The sequence below is a fragment of the Erpetoichthys calabaricus genome, chromosome 2 (assembly GCF_900747795.2).
Source record: "Erpetoichthys calabaricus chromosome 2, fErpCal1.3, whole genome shotgun sequence".
NCBI lineage: Eukaryota > Metazoa > Chordata > Cladistia > Polypteriformes > Polypteridae > Erpetoichthys > Erpetoichthys calabaricus.
The window spans coordinates 45591795-45619578 of NC_041395.2; the positions used below are offsets into that span (position 1 = coordinate 45591795).

The 27784-nt window shown below is 41.3% G+C and overlaps 2 protein-coding genes across 2 annotated transcripts in view; one reads left to right on the forward strand and one right to left on the reverse strand.

Moving 5' to 3' along the window:
- ipo4 (importin 4) overlaps window positions 1-11066 on the forward strand; it is a 183209-nt gene extending 172143 nt beyond the window's left edge. Inside the window, 3 exon segments of the mRNA XM_028793702.2 lie at window positions 10281-10350; window positions 10432-10558; window positions 10688-11066. Of these exon segments, the coding sequence (XP_028649535.2) occupies window positions 10281-10350; window positions 10432-10556 (195 nt within the window). The 3' untranslated portion in view covers window positions 10557-10558; window positions 10688-11066.
- Window positions 11067-11939: 873 nt separating this feature from the next.
- Window positions 11940-27784, reverse strand: part of si:ch211-196f5.2 (uncharacterized protein LOC556372 homolog) — a 30226-nt gene continuing 14381 nt past the window's right edge. The window contains exon 2 of the mRNA XM_051922409.1: window positions 11940-12459. Within this exon, the coding sequence (XP_051778369.1) occupies window positions 12353-12459 (107 nt within the window). The 3' untranslated portion in view covers window positions 11940-12352. The remainder of the gene's footprint in view (window positions 12460-27784) is intronic.

Sequence of the window (27784 nt, forward strand, 5' to 3'; positions counted from 1 at the left end):
ACTGAGCTCGTGCCTTCATAGGTTAGTGGTTGTATGTAAGAACTGTGTGTGTGTGTGTAATTAAATGTACAGTATAATAATAATAATAATATGATATTTGTAACGTCTAATATGTCTTATTTTCTCTTATTTTGTCTAATATATTGGGTAATATGAGTGTAATGGTGACTAAAGGGTGCTATTTCATGTCTAGAGGGCTCTAATAATGTTAAAAAACGTATTTAGAAGGTCGTAAACAGGTTTTCTATACTCTAACTGCGAAAATATTCGATTTATAAATAAAGAATCCTACTTCGCGAAAATTCATTTATCGCGGTAGAGTCTGGAACAGATTAACCGTGATAAACGAGGGTTCACTGTACTTGATAAACAAGTACCAAAATAGTAGAAAATTAAGATGTTTCTTTTTGTCCAATCCTGCTTTGTGCACTATGAAAATTGTAAATATTATAAATGTATACATTTTTCATTCTTTTTGTGGAAATTCTACCTCTTAATTATAGATCTTTTGTCACACCTATAAGCCTAAATTGACTCCCTACACCAAGAACAAAGGGTTTTTGAACAATAAGGTTAAGGAAAAGAATGCCTTTTGGATAACACATTGTAGTCTATCTTGTTCTATTTTAATTCAGTTCTAATTCAGGGGTTCAGATTTCAAAAATGCTAGGATCACATTTCTGTCAGAACACTAGCCATGTCTCCTTCTGACTGGCACAGCAGTGATTATAAACAGCTAAAAATTCACTTGTAAACAGGAAAAATTTAAAAGCAGTTTTTAGACTTTTAGAACACAGAGAACCTTGTGTGGGCTTTGCAGCATTTCCATGAAACCTACGACCCAATGAGAATAGATTATTGAATGCAGCTACCAAAAATGTGACGTGCGTTTTTGATTTGGTGCCTTTGTCATCAAGTGAATAAAACAAGAACTTCTAATTTTCTTGTTGTGTAACTGTGTCCTTTGGAGAGTCAAAGTGCTTATTTAGTTTATTTGCTTCATGTGGTGACTCTACTACTTTTTCCATCTCTTTCTCATGCATGTATATCGAAAGTCTTTTATGACTGCCCTTGGAGCATATTCCTTTGTATGTGAGGCCTGAATCCAGAGCTTTAGAAATCTGATCCCCAGACCCATGGAAGGAACCAACTGTGAAATCAGTAGAAATGTTAAGGCACAAGAAGTCTAAGCAAAGCAGATTAGCTGCCAATCAGTGAAATGTTAGACAAAACGCCAGTTCTATGTGGAGGAGATGGTGTGGATCATGGGGTGTTATCTGGAGCCTCCATCGAGCCAAAATTAAATCCAGAAAGAGAAAAGTAATGCAAAAAAAGGTGTCTTTATTAAAAAAATAAAGCACACAAGGGAGGGGTGAATGAAAGAGCCAGCCAAGACTGTTATGATTTGGAATTTTTAATAATTTTTATGTGGTGTTCTCAATCATTTTGAATGATCAAGCACTCATTTAGTTTTTTTTTTTTTTTGAGAGCCTGAACTTCATTTTGAGGTTTGTTTTTCGTCATTTTACTTACTATAAAAGTTGATTAATTTTTTGCACTATTTTGTAATGGTTGTCTCTATTTTGGACACTAATCATTAGGAGCTGAGGATAGTCGACATGACAAGTTAAAAGGTCGGCTGAAAGTTAATTTCCCCATCCGAGTTACAAATTGAAAACCCTTTTTCCAGACATTTTTTTTGCTGAATTCTTATTTTCTTACTCTGGTTTCGACCTTTGCTACAAATTTTTTACTATGAAATTTTGTCTTTCATTTTTGATTTACCAATCATACCTTTTTGATCTCCCAGTTTTGACCTTTATCTGTCTTTACACTCTTCTTCTCCTGGTCTGCTCTCAAAACCTGATCATCTTGCTGACATAACAACAGTAAAACACCCAGCTGCCTCTTTAGCCTTCTTCTGTCTGGGTCTATCACTGTCTTTTGGGTGGGGTGACAAGTCCAATTCCAACCTCAGTACCACATTTACCACTTTGTTTTCTTCCTCTCATCCCTCTTTCTTTGAGATAAGGCTGCTCTTCCTCCTACTACTTGAACCCTTCACTTGCCCCCCACTTTATTGTAGGGGCTTCTCAACCCCAGTCAGGGTACACTTCCAGGGTAATCACTCAGTTTCCCAGTTTAAGACAATTCAGTTTTTTAGTTCACCCCAAGACAGTTCACTTTCTCAGTTCTCAGACTCTTTTGGTGACTCTGCCTGAACTCCCCATACAGGCGCCACATTGTTTGTTATGTTACAATATTTATTGTTATATTTGGATGTTCAATAACTTTACTACCTATGGATATACTCTGCCCCTGAATCAACTGGTGCTAGTGCCAATGGTCCTGTCTGCCAGAACAGAGGAGTAAGAAAAGAGACTGTGCAGGCCAACAGAGGTCTTCAAAAATGCTGCTTGCCTTTTCACCAAGTGTTGTATACTGTATGTTCTGAATGGAAGGCAGCTGGGTGTCGGTAATGTTCTGTGCCACCTCTACAGTGCTTTAAGCTCTTGAGTTCAGCAGGTGCCATACCAGGATGTGCTGTAACCACTGTGCACCTGTCAAAGTCTGTGAGAACAGAAAAGAAATAACAGCTGTTGTCAGACACCTGAGGAAGGAAAGGCATTTGTGAGCTTTCTTGACAAGATGGTCACTCCAAGAAATTTAAAGCTGTTGACCGTCCACACAGCACCCTCTCTGATTTCAATGTCAGTAAGGCATACCTTTTGTTTCCTGAATTCTATGACCAGCTCCATGATTTTGGTAATATTAAGGATGAGAATGTTGCCCTGGCACAACTGAGTCAGCAGGTAAACCTCTTCCCTGTAAGCTGTTTCATCATTGTTAGTGATCAGACCTGTGATGGTGGTGTCATCAGCAAATTTAATGATGAATTTGGAGCTATGTCTGGCCAAACAATCAGAGGTGAAAAAGTAGTACAGAAAGGGGACTCAGCACATTACCCTGTGGAGCTGCTGTGTTGAAGGTCATTATAGAGGTTGTACTCCTGTCAATCCGCATATGCTGAGGTCTCTTGGTTAGGCAGTCCAAAATCTAGTTACAGTGTATGGCACTAAACTGAGCCCTAAATTGAGAATTTTGATGGTTAACATCAATGGGACAGCAGTGTTAAATGTTGAACTGTAATCTATGAACAGGATGGTGTGGCGTGCAAGGCATATGGCATCCTCTGTGGAACAGCTGTGATGATACACAAACTGGGGTGATATGCCGATTGGAAATATTCTGTTTAATGTGTCCCAGCATCATCATCTTAAACCACTTCATCACAGTTTTAGTGAGTACCACTGGTTGGCAGTCATTTTGTTTTCTTTGGCACAGGTGTAATTGTTATCGCTTTTGAAGCAGGCAGGGAATCACAGATTGTATCAGTGAAAACATGTCACTGAAGTTTGTCAGCTCATTGATCAAAAGAGGTCTTTAAGGCACACCCTGAAATTCCATATGGACCAGATGTCTTTTGGTTCCTTAACAAACAGAGTCCCAAAATACCTCAAAAATGCCAACTAGAAGGGGGTACTGTTAAAGCCCGGCTAGTCACCAAAGGGAAAATGTAGAGTCTTTACAAATAAAAGATTTATTATGAACAAAAATGCTCTGTAACAAAAATATGCTCCGAGGAGCACAAGAGGCCAAAGAAATTGTTTGAAACAACAAAGGCAATTCAAAGCAAACAATGTTCCCAATACACAAATCCAAAGAATAGTTAAAAAAACAGCATAGAGGCCAAAAATCCAGTAAACTCACAAAAACACAGAGTAATCACAAAAGAAACTCACCAACACATTCAAGGAACTGCAAGAAACTGTGGGTTTTCCTCAACCTTTATAGGCCTCAGAGCAATCCCTTGACATTGAGGTGCAAATGCATAGACATACAAACTAAATAATTGACAAATTAACTAAGCAAACATAAATGAGAAATTTGAACCCTGCGGAGTTTGACCGCTGACTCAAATACTGTATAACAACGGAATGACAAGACTACTTTCAGTTGCAGTTAAAGCAGGTATTAAGGGCATTAAATGTAAATGAGACCGGCTTACTCATCACTGTGTAGTCCTGCCAAAAATTGCAACAATCATCACAGCCATTATATTTGACATCTTTTTTAGTCCGATCTAGAGTTTCTTATTAGGAAATATGCAGATTGTTTTGTAAGCACACAGTCATACACATTTTTGATGAAACCTTTTATGAATGTGATGAAGACCATGGAGAGGCTGCTGCTTCACCACCTGAGGCCACAGGTTCAACACGCCCTCGACCCTCTGCAGTTTGCATATCAGGAGAAGGTGGGAGCGGAGGATGCCATCATCTATATGCTACACCAATCCCTCTCCCACTTAGACATTGGCAGTGGTGCTGTAAGAATTATGTTTCTAGACTTCTCTAGCGCCTTCAACACAATCCAACCTCTGCTCCTTAGGGACAATCTGACAGAGATGGGAGTAGATTCATACCTGGTAGCATGGATCGTGGACTATCTTAAAGACAGACCTCATTATGTGCGTCTTGGGAACTGCACGTCTGACATTATGGTCAGCAACACAGGAGCGCCACAAGGGACTGTACTTTCTCCAAGTCCTGTTCAGCCTATATACATCGGACGTCCAATACAACTCGGAGTCCTGCCACATGCAAAAGTTCACTGACGACACTGCTATCGTGGGCTGCATCAGGAGTGGACAGGAAGGAGTATAGGGACCTAATCAAGGACTTTGTTAAATGGTGCGACTCAAACCACCTACACCTGAACACCAGCAAAACCAAGGAGCTGGTGGTGGATTTTAGGAGGTCCAGACCCCTCATGGACCCCATGATCATCAGAGGTGACTGTGTGCAGAGGGTGCAGACCTATAAATACCTGGGAGTGCAGCTGGATGATAAATTAGACTGGACTGCCAATACTGATGCTCTGTGTAAGAAAGGACAGAGCCGGTTATACTTCCTGAGAAGGCTAGCATCCTTCAACATCTGCAATAAGATGCTGCAGATGTTCTATCAGACGGTTGTGGCGAGCGCCCTCTTCTACGCGGTGGTGCGCTGGGGAGACAGCATTAAGAAGAAGGACGCTTCACGCCTGGACAAACTGGTGAGGAAGGCAGGCTCTATTGTTGGCATGGAGCTGGACAGCTTGACATCTGTGGCAGAGCGACGGGCGCTCAGCAGGCTCCTATCAATTATGGAGAATCCACTGCATCCACTAAACAGTGTTATCTCCAGACAGAAGAGCAGCTTCAGCAACAGACTGCTGTCACTGCCCTGCTCCACTGACAGACTGAGAAGATCGTTCCTGCCCCAAACTATGCGACTCTTCAGTTCCCCTTTGGGTGGCTGGCTGGCTGGCTGGGTATCCTATCTATCTATCTATCTATCTATCTATCTATCTATCTATCTATCTATCTATCTATCTATCTATCTATCTATCTATCTATCTATCTATCTATCATATTTTATATATATATATATATATATATATATATATATATATATATATATATATATATAATATATATGCAGCTGTATCTCTAAAAATGTCCTAGTTTAATCAATCAAAGCAGTCCTGGAGCTTTTCCTCTGTTTCTTCAGTCCAGCAGTGTGTAACTTTTCTTGCTAGATCCTCAAGTTTATGTTATTTGTAAGGTGGTAACAGGAGTACTAACAGGTAATCGGACTATCTGAAGTGGAGGCACAGTAGCAAGCAGTAGGCACCTTTTAACAAAGTGTAGCAGTAATCCAGAGAATTAGCACCATTTGTTGGGCAAGTGACACGCTGGTGTTATTTAGCTTAAAATTAAGGCACAATGTAAGAGGTCAGCGTTAAGTTAGAACTTGGCTAATTCATAAAACAGTGTTTCCTCACAGGAAGTTATCTCTTTGTTGAGTATTCACTTGAAGTTTCCCGTCCTTCCTATAACACTCTGATAATGGAGAAAGGAAATTAAGTTCTTAATAAAGGTGGAGAAAGGTGAACCTGTTTTATTATTCTTATGCCAGCTCAAATACAAACCGTTAATGGGACAGCATGACATAAAAATTCTCTGTTCATGTCAGAGAAAAACAGACATTTTTCATACATTGCACAGCATCTGGAACTGGCTTGTTTTGACTTCTTTCTCTCTCTTTTTATTTCACACAACCAAGCTGTTTGTCTATCTGCAGTTTGCACATAACATCTTAGATTCACAGGTGACGATTTGAGTAGTGGACACTTTGATTTTTATGAATGTTTCAACTCTCAAAAGCTGGATGCGAAGTTATCAATGAAACCGGTTGTATGCTTACAATGCTTGACAGATTGTCACTTCAACACAACAAGTACTGCAAATACTAACGTAATTGAAACAAACCATGAAACTCAAACCGATTATGACAGCAGCAATCCAAGCTGTGAGAAGACAGTAAAAAGGAGGCGTGTCAGACGTCGTGGTACATTTTCTGATGCAGCTAGATGGAAACAACTTTGTGACGCTGTCTCTAAATACTCGCAGGCAAATCCACAAGTTAATAGAGCTTCTGTTTCTAGGTGCGATCCCAATAATAAAAAGCGGCTCATACAAAAACAACAGGTCTGGCTCAAAAAAGCCAATTGTGGATTTGCGTACAGCCACCGAAACTTTGTAACGGCACGAGACTTCAGGTCACGTGTCTGCAAAAGAACCTAATTGAAGCAACTATTTTTACTGGCAGTGGCTCAGGGGAGAGAGTTTTTATTCCTCGCATCCCCGTTATACCCTCTGATCTCCCAGTTCAATTCAAACGCCTCCAATTTCCAGTAAGGCTCTGCTTCGAAATGAGAATTAATAAGTCTCAGGGACAAAAGGTTGGCATTGATTTGAGGCAGGACTGCTTTTCACATGGCCAACTGTACGTTGCATGCTCAAGCGTAAGCTACCACACAGCTTGGTCATATTACAACCGGAGGGGCGAACTGACAATGTGGTATACAAAGAGATCCTTAACAAATAGTTATTGGTATATTTTCCCTCAGTTTAAAAATGTTTTTTTTTAAGGCAGTACTTTGCCGCTGTGAAGCGCGGGTATTTTGCTAGTAATGTATATAAGTAAAACCACTAGGCTCACAGACCACCACAACATCCTTATTGTTGATTCAGCACAACATTATGCTTAACATATTTGTTCTCATTTTACAGATGAATAAATAACAGGCCATCTGAAACTTGGTGAAGCCAATGTCACATTATGCAACTTGTAGTCGTCGGACTTGTCAGACTCATTGACTGCAGTTGCTGATCTCACCACAGGACCATAAATAATTGAAACTTGCTGGGCTTCTCAAATTTCCTGACTGTGTGTGCTGACTGTCTAGCACAGTCATGCTTGCTGCTTTTTTGGACAAACAGTATTGCGCTTCATGAAGTTTAGCCACAAAATCTGCCCTTTTTCTCTTTTTCCATTTTGTTGCAGCATGTAAAACACATAACATCAGAAAGACAAGCTTCTGTTTGTGAGGTCCAAAACACCCGCGTTCCTTATTGCTTATCACTATATTATGTTCATTGTATTTCAGCTGAGCATTCATTGGATATCAGCAGACATGCACATCGAGCCCACAAGTACAACTAAAGACAAAATCAAACCTCTTTGAAACTTTCTTGGCGAGTCATGGACTCGTTGCAGTGAGTTGTTGGATATGTCACATTATGCCACTAGCTTCATGGGAGTGTGTAAATGAAGATTATGACTGAAAATCCCAGTAAAGATCACGTCTTCTTATCAATAGAAGTTCCAGGGTTCACACAAACCTGTGTAGATCTTTGGCCTGCTTACAACTCGTGCAACTTATTAAGAGTGAGACAAGTGAGGTGTCCTCCTGACCTGTACAGGTTAACCAGTGCCTGACTAACTGCTTGCTTTGAGTTTTCAGCCTCTGTATTCGAACATTGAGTATCTAACCCACTTAACACCGTTCAGGGTCCAAGGGACCAGAAGCCTATCTCAGCAGTATTGAGCCCCAGGCATGAATCAGCCCTAGACAGGATGATTAGGTGAGATATTATTAATCTTTACGACTTTTCATGTTTCCATTGGGCCCTTAACTCAGAATTGCCTCTGAAAGGTCATATGAAAAGACAACTTTCCCTAAGGGTTTTAATAAAGTAAAAACAAAGTCTAAATATTTCTGCAAGAGTTGAAAGTAACACCGAATTGAAGAGCAAAAGATTTACTTTGCAGGGTGTCTACACTTTCACCATAAAGCAACACGAGTTTTCCTGAACGTTTGTCCTTTTCCTTCATGTGATTACAGTATGTAGCTGTCAGTAGCGATGAAATTCATATTTTACAAATCTGTCCTTAATGTGACAGACACTCTGTTATCTGTCAGCCACAGCATACTGAAGGACAATAACTAGACATTTTCAGGGGGCTCAGAATGAACAGTCAAAATTGGATCAAAATCAAAGGTCTCTGTCATTGTAAGGTTTTCTTTACCATTTAGTTCCAATATTTTTATTTTTAAGGTGATTTTTTTAAGCACTCTGTGCCATTTTATTTTTGTGTGGTTTTCAATCTATAAAGACTGCTTTTTCATGTATTTGTCCTTCTGGTGAGCCCACATTGACTAAATTAGAATCTCAAGCAGCACAAGTCAGTAACTAGCTCTGCATGCGGTGACACACTCACAGGATAGTGAAGTTCACAATTTAAAATTCAAACAAAGCCTGAAGATGTCTCCATCTATCTGCTCTTTTAATTTCTATCTGTTCTCTCCACTGTCATGGTAGTAACAGACTAAGCAGATCTTAAAAGACTTCCTTAACCCTAGTACCATTAGAGAATTTCCATGTGCTTCTACATTTACTTTAATTTATTTGGCCGATGCCTTTATCCAAACAACTTACAACATCTGAGATACAATTGGTTACATTTCTTTTCTTTTTCCAATTGGAGCAGCAGTGGGTGAAGTGACTTGCTCAGGGTCACAGAGTGTCAGTGGCAGGATTTGAACACACAACCTCAGGGTTTGAAGTCCAAAGCCTTAACCACTCTGCCACACTGCCTGCCTTCTAGGCCAACCGTGTGTCCTGGGTCTTTTCTCAGAAGGCCATTCACAGCACATCTCCAGTTGGGATGGGGACCCGAACCCCACGTCACCACCCCAGGGTGTCATTAAGAGATTTCTGAAGCACTTCAACTTATTTGGTAGGTGAAGGAATTGGAGTCTGAGTTCCTGACAGATGGTGTTACTTTTCAGCTTGTCCTTATTTAAGCCACGTGTCCCTTCAGTCATTCTCTGTTGCTCCTGCCCAGAATGTGCTTCTTCTTTGACTTGACTTCCATTTTTTTCTGAAATTAATTAACCATTTTCTTAGTTATGCCAGGTTAAGCTTTCAAGACAAAAGTAATAAAATAAATGTCAGCCTTCTGCTCCGGCACTTTCCACTCGTTTGAACTCCACGTATGTTGACATAAAGAAGAAACTGTTGGTAATTAACGGGAAAGTCGGTGTTACTTTTAAAATATTCATGCTGCAACAGATACCTGATGACTTGCATCAACTAAGTCTTTATGTTGTATTTGATAAATGGTGCCACAGGCGTGGGGAGCTGATGAGTTTCAGTAATTCAGTCTTAAAATTCCAGTGATTTCATCCATACATTTTCCGACACTTACCCGGGTCTGGTCAAGTGGCAGCTGTGTAAGCAAAGATGCCCAGATATCCCTTTACCCCACTACCTCCTCGTGCTCCTCAGGGGAGATTCTGAGGCTTTCCCAGGACATCCAAGAGATATATCTCTCCGAGGTCTCCTCCCTGAAACACCTCCCCAGGGAATGGAGTGCAGGAAACATCCTTACCAGACGCCCAAACCATCTCAATTTTCTCCTTTCAATGTGGAGGAGCAGTGGTTCTACTTTAACCTCCTCCTGAATGTCTGCTCTTCTCACCCCATCTCTAAGGCTGAGCCCAGACATCCTGCAAGGGAAGCTCATTTCTGCTGATGGCATTCATGATCTGTTTGTTTTTGTCACTACCCACAGTTTGTGGCTATGGGTAATTAACCGGTAAAATGAGAGCTTTACCTTTTGACTCAGCACTCCCTTCATCAGGACCAACCAGGAGAACATCCACATGACTGCAGGCATTGCTCAGATCTGCCTGTCGATCTTCATTCCACAATGAAATATAAAAAGCTCCCAAATTGTAGCCTGAATGTAACAGTGTTGTAACTAGTGAAGTGCATATTTGTGCTACAGTGTGTTTGATTCTTATTTTTAATTTTGTAATCGCAGATCATTCAGAACTTGAAGACAGTCCTCAGCATTGTGGGGCAAGCTTTGGGGACACCAGAACTCAAAGAAGGTAAGGTCCTTTGAACAGAAAATGTCCCTCTGCTTTAGTTCACAGTGAGTACTAATAAGTAATTGTGCCTTGTCTTTACAGACACCCAGAACACCTTGTGCCTCATGCTCAGAGATGTAACTCAGCGCTTTCCTCAAGAGTTTCAGACTGCTTTGATTTCACTTCCTACAGAAACAGCTGCTAAAATTGCTGCAAGCACTTCTTAGGGGTAAGAAACTAGTCTTGACTAATTCTGTCCTCTGAATTTTCCCACCGATCCCATACTTGTATAGTAAAACAGGTGCAGTAAAAACAAAAATGCGGCAACTCAACTATGCTTTGTCTTCTTGTTTTTCAGTGTGTCTGCTAGAAGACGGATAGAGAATTGACATCCAGCTTTATAAAAATGACTTGGAGTGCACAGTGCAGTTGTTCTGCAGAGGAGGATCAAAAGAAGCCATTTTCTACATTATTACCCTCTATTTACCCTTTATTTAACTGGGTATTGAAGGTTTTTGTACTTTTTTAGATGAATTCTGCTTTTTGGCAGCCATGATTACATCTTGGTGTCTTTGTATTCCGGTGCTGATTACTGCAGAATTGAAGCCTTCTTTGATTTCCACAGTGCAAATACAAGCTTGTGCTTTTCTAAGGTGACCTCCACAACCAGGTCAGTTTAGTGTTTATCTGCTCAATAAGAGTCACTTTGGCTTCTGTAATAAACAATGCATTCTTTATATTGACTGCTCATTTTATTACAGTGAGTTTTGAATGGTATTAGACAAAACGCAGAGACAGATCTTGATGGATGTCTTTTAAAGCTACTTTTGTTAGTGAACATCATTCCGAGGTGCTGTTGCAGTGCAGTTGTTTCCTTTCCAGCGGGTCTGGGGATTGGGTTGGGGGTCACGGAGTGAGCCAGATGTGGGTACTGACTTGGTACATTTAAATGGCCGCCAGGTTTAATAGTCTAAAAGCACCAGATATTTCATCTCAATGGCAGGTGATACAGAATGTGTGGGACTGGTGTCACCAAATCCATGTGCACTGTTCATTCACTGAGGCATCAAAGGAACAACATAATTCACTTATGGGACAATGGAAAGATAGAAAATCCTTCTTATTTCCTTAATTAAACTATCCATTAATTTCCATGCCCACTTAATCCCATTTAGAGTCATGGGAGCCGGAGCACTGAGCACAAAACAGGGGCCATGCCACAGCAGGATATGCTGTCATACATGCCACACTCCGTCACGCCAGGTCAGTTTGGTCACATGTGTGATCTTGAGAAGACAGACAGCCAGCGGGTTGTTGAGGATTTGTTCTGTGTATTGTATTGTATTGTATTGTATTGTATTGACCCCCCTTCTTTTGACACCCACTGCACGCCCAACCTACCTGGAAAGGGGTCTCTCTTTGAACTGCCTTTCCCAAGGTTTCTTCCATTTTTTCCCTACTAGGTTTTTTTTGGGAGTTGTTCCTTGTCTTCTTAGAGAGTCAAGGCTGGGGGGGCTGTCAAGAGGCAGGGCCTGTTAAAGCCCATTGCGGCACTTCCTGTGTGATTTTGGGCTATACAAAAATAAACTGTATTGTATTGTATTGTACAGCCCTGACCCCACCACTGCCATGTCCCTCAGCAGAGATTATCTTTTAAAAGACAATAAACTCTCTGCTGTGTCCCCCAGGGTTGGTGGCTCCTGAACTATTCAGGCCTCTATTAACCTACCGGATGTGTAGACTGAAAATGATGAGTTTTAGTTTAGTTTAAATGTTTAGTTTATTTGAGAGTGTACATAATCTGTCATTTACATCATTTCTGAATACAGAGCTACATGGAGAAGGGGAAACTAATGTAAAACCATTAAGAAAGAACCCATGGTTGATGCACCATGGTTTTCTGATCAGTTACTTTGTGAAGATGTTAAAATATTTGCTTCCTTTGCCTCCATTCATGAGTTGGATCTTATAAATCACAGCATTACTGAGGTGACTTCATTCCATGTAACAAACTGATGATGGCTTAGAATTCTTTTTTTTCTTCAGTTTTCTGCCATTTTGGGTGCGATTCACTGTCAATGGCGATCACCATTTCTACTTCATCTTGCTGTTTTTGATTGCAGGACTGATCTGAAGAAGAAGAAAAAGAAGACATTAAATAAGAATGACATATGACCATTTTAAAAAGCAAGCCTATACAGTATTCAAACTTCAAGAGGCAGCAGAATAACATTTCTTACCGAATCCCATATGGCTATCACTTGGGGTCACCTCTCTGTCTGTACAGAGATGATACTAGCATTATCACATTCTTATGATTATGCCGCAGATCCTCTGGTGCCACACTTTCCTTTTCTACCCCAGAAACATGCCATCCTTAAGAACTGACTGCTTGGTGATGAAATGTCACATTTGTTTCTTCTTCTTGTTCATCTTTTCGCTGCTCCTATTAGAGGTTGCCACAGAGGATCATACCTTCTTGTCTCTACATCTTGCTCTATCACACCCATCACCTGCATGTCCTCTCTCACCACATCCATAAACCTTCTCTTAGGCCTTCCTCTTTTCCTCTTCCCTGGCAGCTCTATCCTTAGTATCCTTCTCCCAATATACTCAGCATCTCTCCTCTGCACATGTCCAAACCGACACAATCTCGCCTCTCTGACTTTGTCTCCCAACTGTCCAACTTGAGCTGACCCTCTAATGTCCTCATTTCTAATCCTGTCCATCCTCGTCACTCCCAGTATAAATCTTAGCATCTTTAACTCTGCCACCTCCAGCTCTGTCTCCTGCTTTCTGGTCAGTGCCACCGTCTCCAACCCATATAACATAGCTGGTCTCACTACCATCCTGTAGACCTTCCCTTTCACTCTTGCTGATACCCGTCTGTCACAAATCACTCCTGACACTCTTCTCCACCCATTCCACCCTGCCTGCACTCTCTTTTTCACCTCTCTTCCACAATCCCCATTACTCTGTACTGTTGATCCCAAGTATTTAAACTCATCCACCTTCACCAACTCTACTCCCTGCATCATCACCATGCCACTGACCTCCCTCTCATTTACACACATGTATTCTGTCTTGTTCCTACTGACCTTCATTCCTCTCCTCTCCAGAGCATATCTCCACTCTTCCAGGGTCTCCTCAACCTACAATGTCATCAGCAAACATCATAGTCCATGGGGACTCCTGTCTAATCTTGTCTGTCAACCTGTCTTTACCATTGCAAATAAGAAAGGGCTCAGAGCCGATTCCTGTTGTCCCATCTCCAACTTGAATGCATCTGTCACTCCTATCACAGACCTCACCACTGTCACACTTCCCACGTACATATCCTGTACAACTCTTACGTACTTCTCTGCCACTCCCGACTTCCTCATACAATACCACAGCTCCTCTCGAGACACCCTGTCATATGCTTTCTCCAGGTCCACAATGACGCAATGCAACTCCTTCTGGCCTTCTCTAAACTTCTCCATCAACACCCTCAGAGCAAACATCGCATCTGTGGTGCTCTTTCTTGGCATGAAACCATACTGCTGTTCACTAATCATCACCTCACTTCTTAACCTAGCTTCCACTACTCTTTCCCATAACTTCATGCTGTGGCTCATCAATTTTATTCCCCTGTAGTTACTGCAGTCCTGCACATCTCCCTTATTCTTAAATATCGGCACCAGTGCACTTCTTCTCCACTCCTCAGGCATCCTCTCACTTTCCAAGATTCCATTAAACAATCTGGTTAGAAACTCCACTGCCATCTCTCCTAAACACCTCCATGCCTCCATAGGTATGTCATCTGGACCAGCGGCCTTTCCATTCTTCATCCTCTTCATAGACTGTCCTTACTTCCTCCTTGCTAATCCGTTGCACTTCCTGATTCACTATCTCCACATCATCCAACCTCTTCTCTCTCTCGTTCTCTTCATTCATCAGCCTCTCAAAGTACTCTTTCCATCTGCTTAACACTTTTATTTACAAAATGAAAATCTTCCAGTTTGAAAAAAACAAAAGTTAGTAAAATAAAGGACTTCATCCTCACAGTCCTTCGTGACTTACAAATTGGAAGGAACTCGGAGAAATAAGAAATGTGAACTGTGCGGGTCAGATTTTTTTTTTTTTTACCTGTATGCATAGTAGTCCAATTCAGAAGAGTGCAGCACCTGTAGCTACTGAGGTGAAGACACAGGCCATACATTAAACGACTGAATTCTTCACACACGGTCGGACTGTCTTTATCCATAACCATCAAAACGTGCAGGTGAGTTTGATTCACTTGAAAAATGTCAGTGGGCTTACAGGACTGTCTTTGTTGAGTCAATCCTCTCCTTTCATGCTCTGATGTTTTCTCTAAATATGCAAGCATACAGCATGGAGAGTTTCATTAAGGAGGTTGGTGACAGAGGTCTGAACTGTTCAAGTGCAATTATGGGATTAAAAGTGTTTTTCATCTCACAAGATGTAAAGAAAGTAATACTTAAGAGTGACAACTGAAATGTGAAATATGTGTGACCTCTCACACTTTAGAGTCCAAAACCTGAGTCACAGATTTTGGGACAGTGGGAACAGGTGGGTCTTTTGGTAGTGACTAGGAACCCTGCTACATTTGAAGTAGCGTCCCCTTCACCACAAGCCCATCTCCTTGGATTGAATACCTTGACTGGAACCTGCATGTGAGCTCTGTTAACATGTGGAAGATTTTACTCACACAGTCACAACAGGTTAGCGTCCTCGATCAGGTGACGGTTTTGAGCAAATAAGCCACAGAGATTACTGTTCCACTGCTGCCATCTTCTAATATCACACCTAATGAGATGATGTACTGTATGTCCTCCACTGCTGTTAAGGACTAGTCAGGTGTTGACTCACTTTTGTATAGTCCTAAACCAGTTTGAGAGAACCTACTAGGTGTACAAGACTTCAGGAGATTGGCAGGCAGTGAGGGTGTAACAATATTGGTGAATGTTATTTACACACAGAGTTGTGGGACGCTGAAACAAACTACCGAGACATGGAGCTGAAGCAGAAACCTTGAAAACCTTTAAGAAGAATCTGGATGAGATATTGGGACAGCTTAGCTATTAGTGAAACAAACAGACTTGATGGACTGAGTGGTCTCCTCTCATTTGTCACATTTCTTATATCCTCCTGATGTTCTTATGATGAAATGCATAAATGTACTCATGGGGATGTTCATTTAAGACTAAAAACACCAAGCAGTCTCACAAACTCCCTTCTTTGAATCGCCATTGATCAGAAACTTTACAGATACTATCAGCACAGTGCAAAGATTAGATAAACACCTCAAGGAGTGTCATCAGTGGGGTTATGGCATCGGATTGTGACAAATACTTTTAAGTGAAATCCTTCCTTCAATTGTGCTTGAAAATGCCCGACATTTTTGACATCCAGACGATGAGGTCAAGACTCTCGATATCTTGTGTCATCAATCTGAGAGGCCTACTTGCTGCATCCTTGTGAAATCCGTGCTGCTCGTATAGTTTGTGAATATGAAAATGGGAATTTTAATTAAGTTATGTGGATTGTTAAGAGTTTAGTGGTCATTGTTTTTAAAGCGTTGTGTATATATATAAAATGGAAAAATAATAGTTAACATTCATTTACTCTATTTTTAAGTTTGTTTCTTTTCTACTTTCTCATTTTTTCTTTTGATTAATCTGATAGGGACTGACTTGCAAATTGTAACACAGTACACGAGAAATTGGCCAGTATTTTTCATTTATCATCTTTAAAACCCTAGAACAGTATAATTTCCTTTGTACTATATTTGTGTCTTTATATTTAAAACAAATTTCAATCTAATTTACCCAATTTGAATAAGTTACAGCACACAATCCCATCAGTGTTTTTTTTAATACTTTAGAAGTTTTAAAAAGCCTGATCAGTAGTTAGACGTCGTAGCAGGCATGAAACTAAGAACAATGTCAAGTGATGAGAGCTCACAAACAGATCCGATGAACAAAGCAAAAGTGTCGCTCTTTGTCTTTCAGAATTTGTTGGCTTGCATTTGAAGTAAAATGTGATCCTTGAGCAGATAACAACCAGCCCAGCAGCTCTACTTGAAAAAGAACATTTAAATAAATCCTCTTCCTCAATTATAGCCCTGCCATAGTTAACCTTTTACTGTTATTGCTGTTTTTGAGGTGACAGTTGAGGTTTTGCTTGTAGAGGTTGAAGGCCAGCATGGTCAGGTTTGGTTTATTGTGTGTAACACTTTGTTGACAGAACACTAATACGGTTTTGAAAGTCCTCCTAGTTTGATGGAGCTGTCACTTCAGAGCAGTGTTAGCATGAGTGAGCAGTGTGGACGTGTGTGTTCTAATTTGAGCTTTGTAAAAACAAGGACAGAGAATTCAAAATTAATAATAAAAAATGGCTCAGTTATGCCCAAGCCCCCGCATCCTCTCCAAACCGCAGTCGATTGCTGGCTCTTGAGAGTCAGGTCACTCACTGTAGCTGGGCATGCAGTGTACCCGTCTTTAATTGACAGGTTGGTCATGTGTGCTACCACCACATATGAGCTGGGGAACGTCCTGTGAGCTGGCGAGGAGCTCCTGTAGTATACTAGCCTGACATCGTGATCAAATAAAAGTTTAGAAAAGAGAGAAATGACAATGAGCAGCGAGGGAGGAAGAAGTTGACTGGCAAGGTGGGAAAAACAGGCTGAGGCAGTTTGGGTGTGAAGAGCAAAGGGCACAGAATAACAGGGTGGAGCGGCATACTGCGACTGAGCAGGAGCAGATCGAGACCCTGACAAGAGAGGAATGACAGTGTGGCCGCTGATCTGCTGTAGTTCTGTTATCTGCAGCATCTAAATCTGTGTATGCAGTCAGTGAGGTTTTGTTTCGTGGTTTTGTAGCCATGCAGTGATTAGGGTCGATATCTTAATAAAGTCATACCTTGAGTTTAAATTTTAAAACATGCCACACTAACCTAGCAATCCACCTAGCCTTGGGGGCCATGATGGCTGTTGACATCACTGTTGATAATTGTCAGGCATGCAGCTCTTTGGGTACCCGAGGCTCTTTCACACCCTTCACTGTGTTTGTGTGGCTGTCAATTGGCATAAGTGCCCATTCATTTTCTGGTACATTGTGCTCTTGGCATGCTATTCAACGCAGCAGCTGCTTGAGATGGGTGCTTGATGTCTCCATGGGGTAAGCGAGGGTCTGGCACATCACTTTGCGCCATGAGGTTTGATAGTTCACCCCCCATTTCTCACTTGCCACATGCTGTAGGAGATGTAAGAGGAGACCATTCAGTCCCTCCGCCTGGTTTTTAAAAGTTGTTGAGGTAAACCTTCATATGACTCTCAGAGGACACACAATAAAATGTCCTGACATGCATGTTACCTTTGATTAAGGCGTTCCCTGAATTAATAGCAAGAATGAAGAGGAAACAAGGTGGAGATAATGATGGGCGGACAACAGTACTGGAGCCAGGTTTTTGTTTGTCGGTGTGTCTTGGCAGAAGCTGTGGGCTGCAGCCAGCATGGCCTTTTGTTTAATGTCACCACTCATGCATAGATACTCTTTTATCTGAATGCAGAAACTCCACTATGTGCCTACAAACATTAACTAGGGATGCACCGATACCACTTTTTTGGAAAACGAGTACGAGTACTTGCATTTCAGTACTCGCCGATACCGAGTACTTGCCGATACCGAGTACTTAATAAAAACATGATTTAAATTTACAGGTAACAGCTTTAGTCATATAACTTAACAAAAAAAAACAAGAAACTCTCGTCTATCCACTGGGAGGTTAGGCTAATTAGCAACACGGGGCTAACACTGCTTGTCCAAATATCCGTGGTGAAACTAAACGCAGAGGAGGCTTGCAGTAGGCTGTGGATATGTTTTTTCACGGAGTCGTGTAGTTTAGGCAGCTCCGTGTCAGTCATGTAGCGACGGCTTGGGACATCATATCTGGGCTCCAGAACATGGAGGAGACGCAGGAATCCCACATTTTCTACCTCCGAGAGTGGCTGGTCACTCAATGCAATGTACTCGATAATTGCCTGTGTTATTTTCACAGCACGTGGATTGTCTCTGGACATTTTCTCTCGTCTTGCAAGAGTTTGCTGCAGCGTGGGTTCTGTTGGTTTAGAAGCGTGGGTAAACTCTTTGTACTCGTTGTCGTGTTGGGATTTTAGGTGCTTGATTAAATTACTTGTGTTAAATGCGCTACCTTTTGAGCCTCCTCTGGACAATTTCGCTGAGCACAATTTGCAGTCCGCCTTTGTTTTGTTGTCTTCATTCACTTTGAAATAGTTCCACACGGCTGACATGTCTCGCCTCACCTTGCCTTCTCCCCGCTCTGAGCTGCAGCCGGGGCCTGGGGGCGGGCACTCGGCGCCTGTGATTAACCCCTTACACGCCGCTCAAACATAGACATTTCTCAGACCGTGGTATCGGTCCCCGGTATCGGGGGACTTTTAACGAGTACGAGTACTTTAGAAAATGTGGTATCGAGGCCGATACCAGATACCCGTTTCGGTATCGGTGCATCCCTAACATTAACTCAACTTGGAGTGATGTGTGCAGATTAGTCACGCCAGAGCATACCATGGAATAGGAAACAAAAGTCCAAACCGAGAAACCTGGGCTTGAATGAGCATCACAGCAGCCAGCTTACACACGCTAGTCTGAGCGGAAACTTGCATGACGGAGCCTACAAACACGTCTAGTACACACGTCTGCGGGGCACACCAGCCGTGTTCATTTTGACAGTACATTTTGATTTAGTTTTAGTCTTCTGACTAAATTGCATTTTAGTTTTAGTCACATTTTAGTCATTTAATTTTTGTTAGTTTTAGTTGACAAAAAATACATTCATTTTAGTAGAGGAAAAGTAAATTGGATTTAGTCGACTAAAAGTAAAGGTAAATTAGTCAAACAGGCCAAATCAGATGGATATCTTGTTTAAGACATGAATACGCACAGATATACTGTACCTCTAAACTGTTAACTAACTAACCTGTACATGTAGTGATTATTGAGCATAAAATGAAGAGGCGGTGTAGAAAGGATTTACTGCAAGAGCTCACAGGCAGATGATGGCAGCTCTGGTCTGTCATGACAGTTCTCTGGCCTTCAGCACACCTTAGTTAAGCTGCTGTAAGAGTTTACCAAAGAGGCCGGGAGAGCAGCCGACATCAGGTTTAGAAAGAATGAGATCTTCATGGACTGTTTAAATTTATTCTGATATTAATTTTACATTTATTCTATGTTTTCCTGTATATATATATAAACACAGAGAACTCCAGTTTCTGTACTGTTGAATTAGTGAATTCCAAAGTAATGCATGTGATTTACATTTAAACAAACCCTTAAAAGCTGTTTTTGGAACAAAATACTTTGTTTCTGGTTTGTCAGAGAATCCTTCTGTTAGGTTGCAACATTTGCCATTGTAAGATTTATATTTACATCATTAGCTTGTTAAAAACTCATTAAAGAGTAACATACAGACCAATAAGTCCATTATTTTTACATTAATCCAGTATTTCTGAACTCTTATAAAAGAGCCTTTGCTGTGCTGTTTCCAAAGTGTCTCACTTGACTTTGCTAATTCTTAGCTGTGTGCAAATCCACAATTACAAACGTTACGTGTCGTCAATTAATCATAACTGATGGACTTCGTTACATTCACAAACATACAGTCATATGAAAAAGTCTGGGAACCCCTCTCAGCCTGCATAATAGCTGACTCTCCTTTCAACAAAAAAAATAACAATGGTATGTCTTTCATTTCCTAGGAACATCTGAGTACTGCGGTGTTTTCTGAACAAAGATTTTTAGTGAAGCAGTATTTAGTTGTATGAAATTAAATCAAATGTGAAAAACTGGCTGTGCACAAATGTGGGTCCCCTTGTAATTTTGCTGATTTGAATGCCTGTCACTGCTCAATGCTGATTACTTGTAACACCAAATTGGTGGATTAGCTCGTTAAGCCTTGAACTTCATAGACAGGTGTGTCCAATCATGAGATATAAAGGTATTTAAGGTGGTCAACTGCAAGTTGTGCTTCCCTTTGACTCTCCTCTGAAGAGTAACAGCATGGGATCCTCAAAGCAACTCTCAAAAGATCTGAAAACAAAGATTTGTTCAGTCTCATGGTTTAGGGGAAGGCTACAAAAAGCTATCTCAGAGGTTTAAACTGTCAGTTTCAACTGTAAGGAATGGAATCAGGAAATGGAAGGCCACAGGCACCGTTGCTGTTAAACCCAGGAGGTCTGGGAGGCCAAGAAAAATACAGGAGCGACATATGCGCAGGATTGTGAGAATGGTACAGACAACCCACAGATCACCTCCAAAGACATGAAAGAACATCTTGCTGCAGATGGTGTATCTGTACATCGTTCTACAATTCAGCGCAATTTGCACAAAGAACATCTGTATGGCAGGGTGATGAGAAAGAAGCCCTTTCTGCACTCACGCCACAAAATTTTGGAACAAAGTGCTTTGGACTGATGAGACAAAAATTGAGTTGTATGGTCAAAACATAAAGCGCTTTGCATGGCGGAAGAAGAACACCGCATTCCAAGAAAAACACCTGCTACCTCCTGTCAAATTTGGTGGAGGTTCCATCATGTTGTGGGGCTGTGTGGGTAGTTCAGGGACTGGGGCCCTTGTTAAAGTCGAGGGTCGGATGAATTCAACCCAATATCAACAAATTCTTCAGGATAATGTTCAAGCATCAGTCACAAAGTTGAAGTTACGCAGGGGTTGGATATTCCAACAAGACAATGACCCAAAACACAGTTCAAAATCTACAAAGACATTCATGCAGAGGGAGAAGTACAATGTTCTGGAATGGCCGTCACAGTCCTCTGACTTGAATATCATCAGAAATCTATGGGATGATTTGAAGCAGGCTGTCCATGCTCGGCAGCCATCAAATTTAACTGAACTGGAGAGATTTTATATGGAAGAATGGTCACAAATACCTCCATCCAGAATCCAGAGACTCATCAAAGGCTATAGGAGGCGTCTAGAGGCTGTTATATTGGCAAAAGGCTCAACTAAGTATTGATGTAATATCTCTGTCTTGGTGCCCAAATGTATGCACCTGTCTAATTTTGTTATGATGCATATTGCACATTTCCTGTTAATCCAATAAACTTAATGTCACTGCTGAAATATTACTGTTTCCATAAGGCATGTCATATATTAAAAGGAAGTTACTACTTTGAAAGCTCAGCCAATGAGAAACAAAAATCCAAAGAATTAAGAGGGGTTCCCAAACTTTTTCATATGATAGCATTCTAATATATGACATCATAAATGCTTTTACTGCGTTCTTCACATTTTAGGGGTTATGCTCATAAGCATTAACCAAACTACTAACACAAATTTAGCGTTTGCAGATGTGTATTCAGCAGTGACTTGTACACATCGTATTAATTGGGAGATGCGCTTCAAGCACTGAAATCCTAAATACGTTTTATGTTTGTATTAACAAGTCGAGCAGCTCATGTCATTGGTGAGGTAGACAAGCCAAATAGCCACTTCATTTAAGAATGACCTTGAGGTTTAATTGCACTGATTGTTTTCGTCACTGCCACTGGGCCTGTATGTGTAGGTGGAGGCGTGTGAGTTGGTTTCACCCACAACCCTCCATTGTATCCACCAGTTACAAAATAGACAGATGCGCGGACAAACTTGTAGATGTGCTCTTTACAATCAAGGAACGAATACAAAGCTTCTGTTTCTTTATCAGGACTGTGTAGAACAGACACTGCATTAAAACCAATTACCATATATACTCGCGGATAAGTCGGGACTTGATTTTACTGTATAATTTCTGGTATTTTATAATGTCGGTCATATAAATCGAATGTGGAAAACTCACGCTATTGGTCCAAGGGATTATGATATGCTAACGGCCACCTGAGAGAGTCACCACGGAGCACACGGCCTTTTTTTCTATGTATTGTGCCTAAATGACCACACATTAATACCCGCACTATTTCAAAGCGACGTTTGCACTGTTTTGTGTTTTTTGTATCTCACCTTATACACATTTATCATCGTAAGAGCATCCCTTATCTATTATGGAGCGTTCAATCAGAAGAAAATATGAAGCTGGTTTTAAATTAAAAGTCGTTGAAGAAGCAAAAGAAATTGGTAACTGTGCTGCTGCAACAAAATTCGATGCGTCTAAGAAACTGATGGAAGATTGGAGGAGGCAAGGAGATAAAAAAAAATAAATGTCAGTGTTGCATTTTTGAACGGGCGTACAAGTCAGGGTCTGATTTTACGATCAATTTTTCGGGTTTCAAGACCCGACTTATACGCGAGTATATACGGTAATCCTCATGTAATTTCATCTGCTGTAACAAATGCGTGACACTACAAGCTAAACAGATGCGCTCAGCCTCAGACGTGAGTTGTAACTGATTGCACTCTCAAAACTTACAAATCTGTTTCTTAAATAACTCATAAAAGGATTAAACTGGTGATAACAGAATTCTGTGTTTCTGTGTGTTGGCTTTTTTTCCCATTAAGGTGCAGAGGACAGAAGGATATGGAAGAAGATGATCCGCTGTGGCGACCCCTAACGGGAGCAGCTGACAAAAGAAGAAGAAGTTTTCCCCGATTGCAGTTGACACATTAGTATTAGCAGGGTGTACAGGAGCCAGAGGTAATGGGATTGGCATGGGGCAGGTCGCCACCTAGATAACGTTACATACCTTGACTTGAATCTCAGAATGGCGCGCCTCTAGACGCCTCTCAGGTTTGTGGTGCTCTTTCCTGTGAGCTTCATTCCACATGGTAGACGTTATGGTTTTATTGTAATTAATGTTGGTCCATATGTCTGGCAACTTTTTTGCCTGAGAATCCTGTTTGCCGATATAGCGGAGAGCAGTGGTGCAGGATTCTGGTTGATGTGATTTCATGATGGTGCCAAAACTTAGTGTTACCCGACTACAAGCGTGCATACGATTTTTTAAAATTGCACCCCTGCATTCATCGGCTGATAGAGATGTGCAAACAGCTTCACGTCGCTCATTGTCCAGTTGTGTTCGTTATATTTTCGATTCGTTTATTTTTCATCAAGTATGATTTTAAAAGCATTCACCTTAGTTTCTGACATTAAGGGCACCTTTTTATTTAGTTTTTGTTCCAGTTATGTTCTTCATGAGTATTTTTTGTCTTGGTTTTTATTAACAACCTTAACATTGCACACCTGTGGTTCTGTATCGGACGCTCCTAGTTCACCACGTGAATTTCTGAGGGCCACCATATATGAAATCTCCCCTCGTGTAGTTGTGCTACTGTTTTTTTAGCTTCCACTTACTAACAAAATTATATTTGCTGCTAGTGCTGTTCCACTGCTTGTTTTTTAAAGCATAATGGCTGAAGCCTGTCCTAGCTATCATGGGGCACAAGGTAGGAACAAACCCTGGACAGGGAGCCAGTCCATCACAGGAAGAACACACACACAGTGGCCAAATGTGGCATCACCAAGTCACCTAACCTGCATGTCGGTGTCCTCATGTGACACTTGGTGCCACTGCTCTGCTGTCTGCACTGGAGTCATCAGGTAAAGGGGTCCTTTCATCTGATTGGCCGCCTGGCACTGACTCAGCTGTAGAATGGCCAGTAGGGGGAGGCGGCTTGATGGCCGAAGTCTGCAGGACTCTGAACAAATCAGAATCCTCGTATGTGAAAGTTGTGTGTTTAGTGAGTGACATCATCTACTCTTGCATGTTGCTCTGTACTTGTACTGTTGTGTTGTACTCCTGAGGTGGCCATGACAGATTGGCCATCTAGCTCTGTGAGTTTGTGTTCTGTTCCGTGTGTTTTATTTATCCAAATTTTTGACACCCATTGCACACCCAAATTACCTGGAAAGAGGCCTCTCTCTGAATTGCCTTTCCCAGGATGTTTTAATGGGGTTGTTATCTGCTTAGGGAGTCGAGGATTGGGGGGGCTGTCAACCAATGGGGCCTGTTAAAGTCCATTGAGGCATACCTTGTGTGATTTTAGGCCATACACAAAATAAAAGAAATAAAACTCGGAGTAAACCCACGCAGAGAACAGGCAAACACCACAAGATTAATATACCAATTCAAAAATGTTTTACTAGTGCGTAAGTTTCTTAGTGATAACATGTAAAGAGTGGCCATTTTAGGGATAAATAATGATCAGTAAGCACCAAAATACAGAATTTGTCACTGTAGGTATTTTTGATAACAAAAAATGCTTATTTGGCTTAAGTATTAAGTTTTAAAAGTAATAACATGATTACATATTTCTGAAAAAATACAGAATCCTTTGGATTCAGCTTTGGAGCTTCTCATCTGCCACGGCCACATTCAACACGTGTGGAAATGCAAATGTGTTTCCTGTCCACATAAAACGATCCGATTGGAGGAAAAGATAAAAGCATCCCATAGGGCTGTGGGACTGCTGGTCAGACTGGACACCAGTGTGCAGCTTTAAAAAGTGAGTGGAGTGCGAGACGTCGAACCGCCTGCTCCTTCATGAGACCCCCATCTTCTAACTTACTAAAGGCCTGTAAGACAGTGAGGCTCTCGCCGCCTGTTCAGTTGTCAGAGGATAAAATGAAGAGAGTCGGTGCCCAAAAGTTAAAGTTTAATCCAACAACTGGAAAACAACAGGAAAACAACAGTCCTCCGAACTTTCTAGATTCCTTAACACTCTTTTCTATCCCTCTTCACTCTCTCCACCTAGTCGCCAAAGTACAGAACATAACATATTCCCCCTTTACTTAAGAACGGTACAATTACAGTAGATAGTTACACTAAATATCACTAGCATTCTAATAATCACTGAATTACATCAAACGTTCAAATTTATGTAACAAAGTCCTCAAGCCAACGAGGGGATCTTTTCATACGAGCTGGAGGAATGTGAGAAACCTCAGGTATTGATGTCGATGTGGATTGGGGTGGTAATTCCACTGTAGCATTCCCTGAAGCATCACTTGGCACATGTGTATTTGTCTTAGATAAATGGGAAGAATGCCAAAGGTAAGTACATGGACCAATTTGTTTTTTAATTTCCACAGGCTGTGAAAATCTTGGGTGTGCTTTTGGAACGTGTGTTGGATTCCGAATACGCACCTTGTCCCCTTTTTGAAAAACAGGAATCCGTGCACCACGTCTGGTATCTGTATATTTTTTCATTTTCTGTTGAAGGGAGGAAACTCTCTTACTAACAGTGTCAATATCGGTCTTGCAGACAATAGGAGGAGGAAGGACATTGAGGCGTGTTTGCATTTTCCGGCCATGAAGCAATTCAAAAGGAGAAACTCCAGTAGTAGCATGTGGTGTTGCACGATATACCTGAAGGAATTCTGAAATGACAGGTTTCCAGGGTTTCGCTTGTACGATAGCAGATTGGATGCAGCCTTTGAGAACACGATGAAATCTTTCAATGGCACCATTTGCGGCTGGATGGTATACTGAAGTGCATATGTGTTGTATATTTCTTTCTTTGAGAAATGCTGCAAAGTCTGTTGATGTGAATTGACATCTATTATCTGACACTATGGAATGTGGATTTCCAAATCTGTTAAAGACTGAAGTGAGGAAATCTAACAATAATAATTCATTACATTTATATAGCACTTTTCTCAGTACTCAAAGCGCTATCCACACAGGGAGGAACCAGGAAGCAAACCCACAATCTTCCACAGTCTCCTTACTGCAAAGCAGCAGCACTACCACTGCGCCACCTGAAATCTATAACATTCTGAGCAGTGACAGAAGCAGCGAAGGCGACTTCTGGCCACTTGCTATGATAATCAATAAGGGTTAGAGTATAACGACAATTCCAGACAACTGTTTCGAATGGATCCACTATATCTATGGCCAACTTTTGCCAGGGTTCAAATGGAAATGGAACAGGTTGTAAAGGTGCAGGAGAAGGATTAGCTGTCTTGTCAGATGACTGGCACAGTTGACAATTGTTAACTTGGGCTGAGACCATATCCTCTATACCTGGCCACCAGTATAGTTCACGCAGATGCTGTTTAGTTCTCACAATGCCTTGGTGACCTTCATGAGCAAGCACTACCAAGGTATGGCACAGAGAAACAGGAGCAATGAGATGGGCACCACGGAACACAAACTCGTTTTGTGCATTAAATTCATCTTGTAATCTGAAATATGGACGCATAACTATGTCAACTGCATTAAGAGAAGAAGGCCAACCACAGGTAATCTGATTTCACAGAGCAGACAACTCACTGCAAGAGGCAGAGGCAGAAGCAAACTCACCAGGTGAGAGGGCAGTCAGAGCAGGAGACAACATTGCCACAAATTCAGGTTCAGTTGCAGAAATGTCCTCAGCAGCAGCAGGCAAAGGCAAGCGAGAGAGACAATTAGCAATGTAATTCTGTGACCCAGGACAGTAAGCAACAGTATAATTGAAACACAACCGTTGAGCTGCCCAGCATGCAATCCGCATGCCTGCACGATCAGACCCTTTTGAGGACAGCAGAGTGGTCAAGCTTGATGATCTGTACGGAGGATAAATTTATGACCCCACAAGTAAGTCCTCCATTTTTCAATAGCCCACACACATCCAAGAGCTTCTTTTTCAACTGTAGAATATTTCCTTTAAGCAGCAGTAAGAGTCCTAGATGCAAAGGCAACAGTCCGCTCTGTATGGTCAGGTTGGAATTGAGCTAGGACAGCTCCGAGCCCATAATCAGACGAGTCAGTGGAAACTATAGTAGGCAAATCAGGGTCAAATAAGACCAAAGCTGGATTGTCGATTAGCAACTGTTTCACTGACATAAAGCTGTGCTGAGCTTCCTCAGACCAGGAATACTGCATATCTTGGCGGAGGCAGGCGTGTAAGGGTTCTACAATAGTGGCAAAATTTGGGGTAAACTTATTGTACCAAGATGCAAATCCAAGGAATGAATGTACAGTCGACCCTTGATATACGACCGGCCTGGCATGCTAATAACCTGATTTACGACCAAAATTTTTGTTTTGATTTACGACCAATGTCTTGCATTACGACCTGAATGTGCTCACGTGTATCCGCTTGCGCGATTGTAAACAAACAGCCGAGAGCGTTTGTAAGCGTCAGTCGGAGCTCAGATACATGTGTTTGTGGACATAATTTGGGTCAGTGCAATGATTTATATAATTTATTTCGATAATTGCTAAGGATGGAAGAGAAGGTAACGAAGATAAAGAAAGTGATCACAATCGAAACGAAGAAGGAAATTGTGCGGAAATATGAGAGTGGTGTTCGTGTGACTGATCTCGCTAATATGTACAGCATATCGAAATCCACCATCTCGACAATTTTACAAAGAAAAGATTTGTATAAGGAGGCTCCTTCCAAACAATAACCACCTTCAATTTCATTCTCCTCCTCATTCCTTCCTGCAAGCCAAAGATGTCAACTTAAATGGTGAGTACAGTATGAAATTGTTGTTT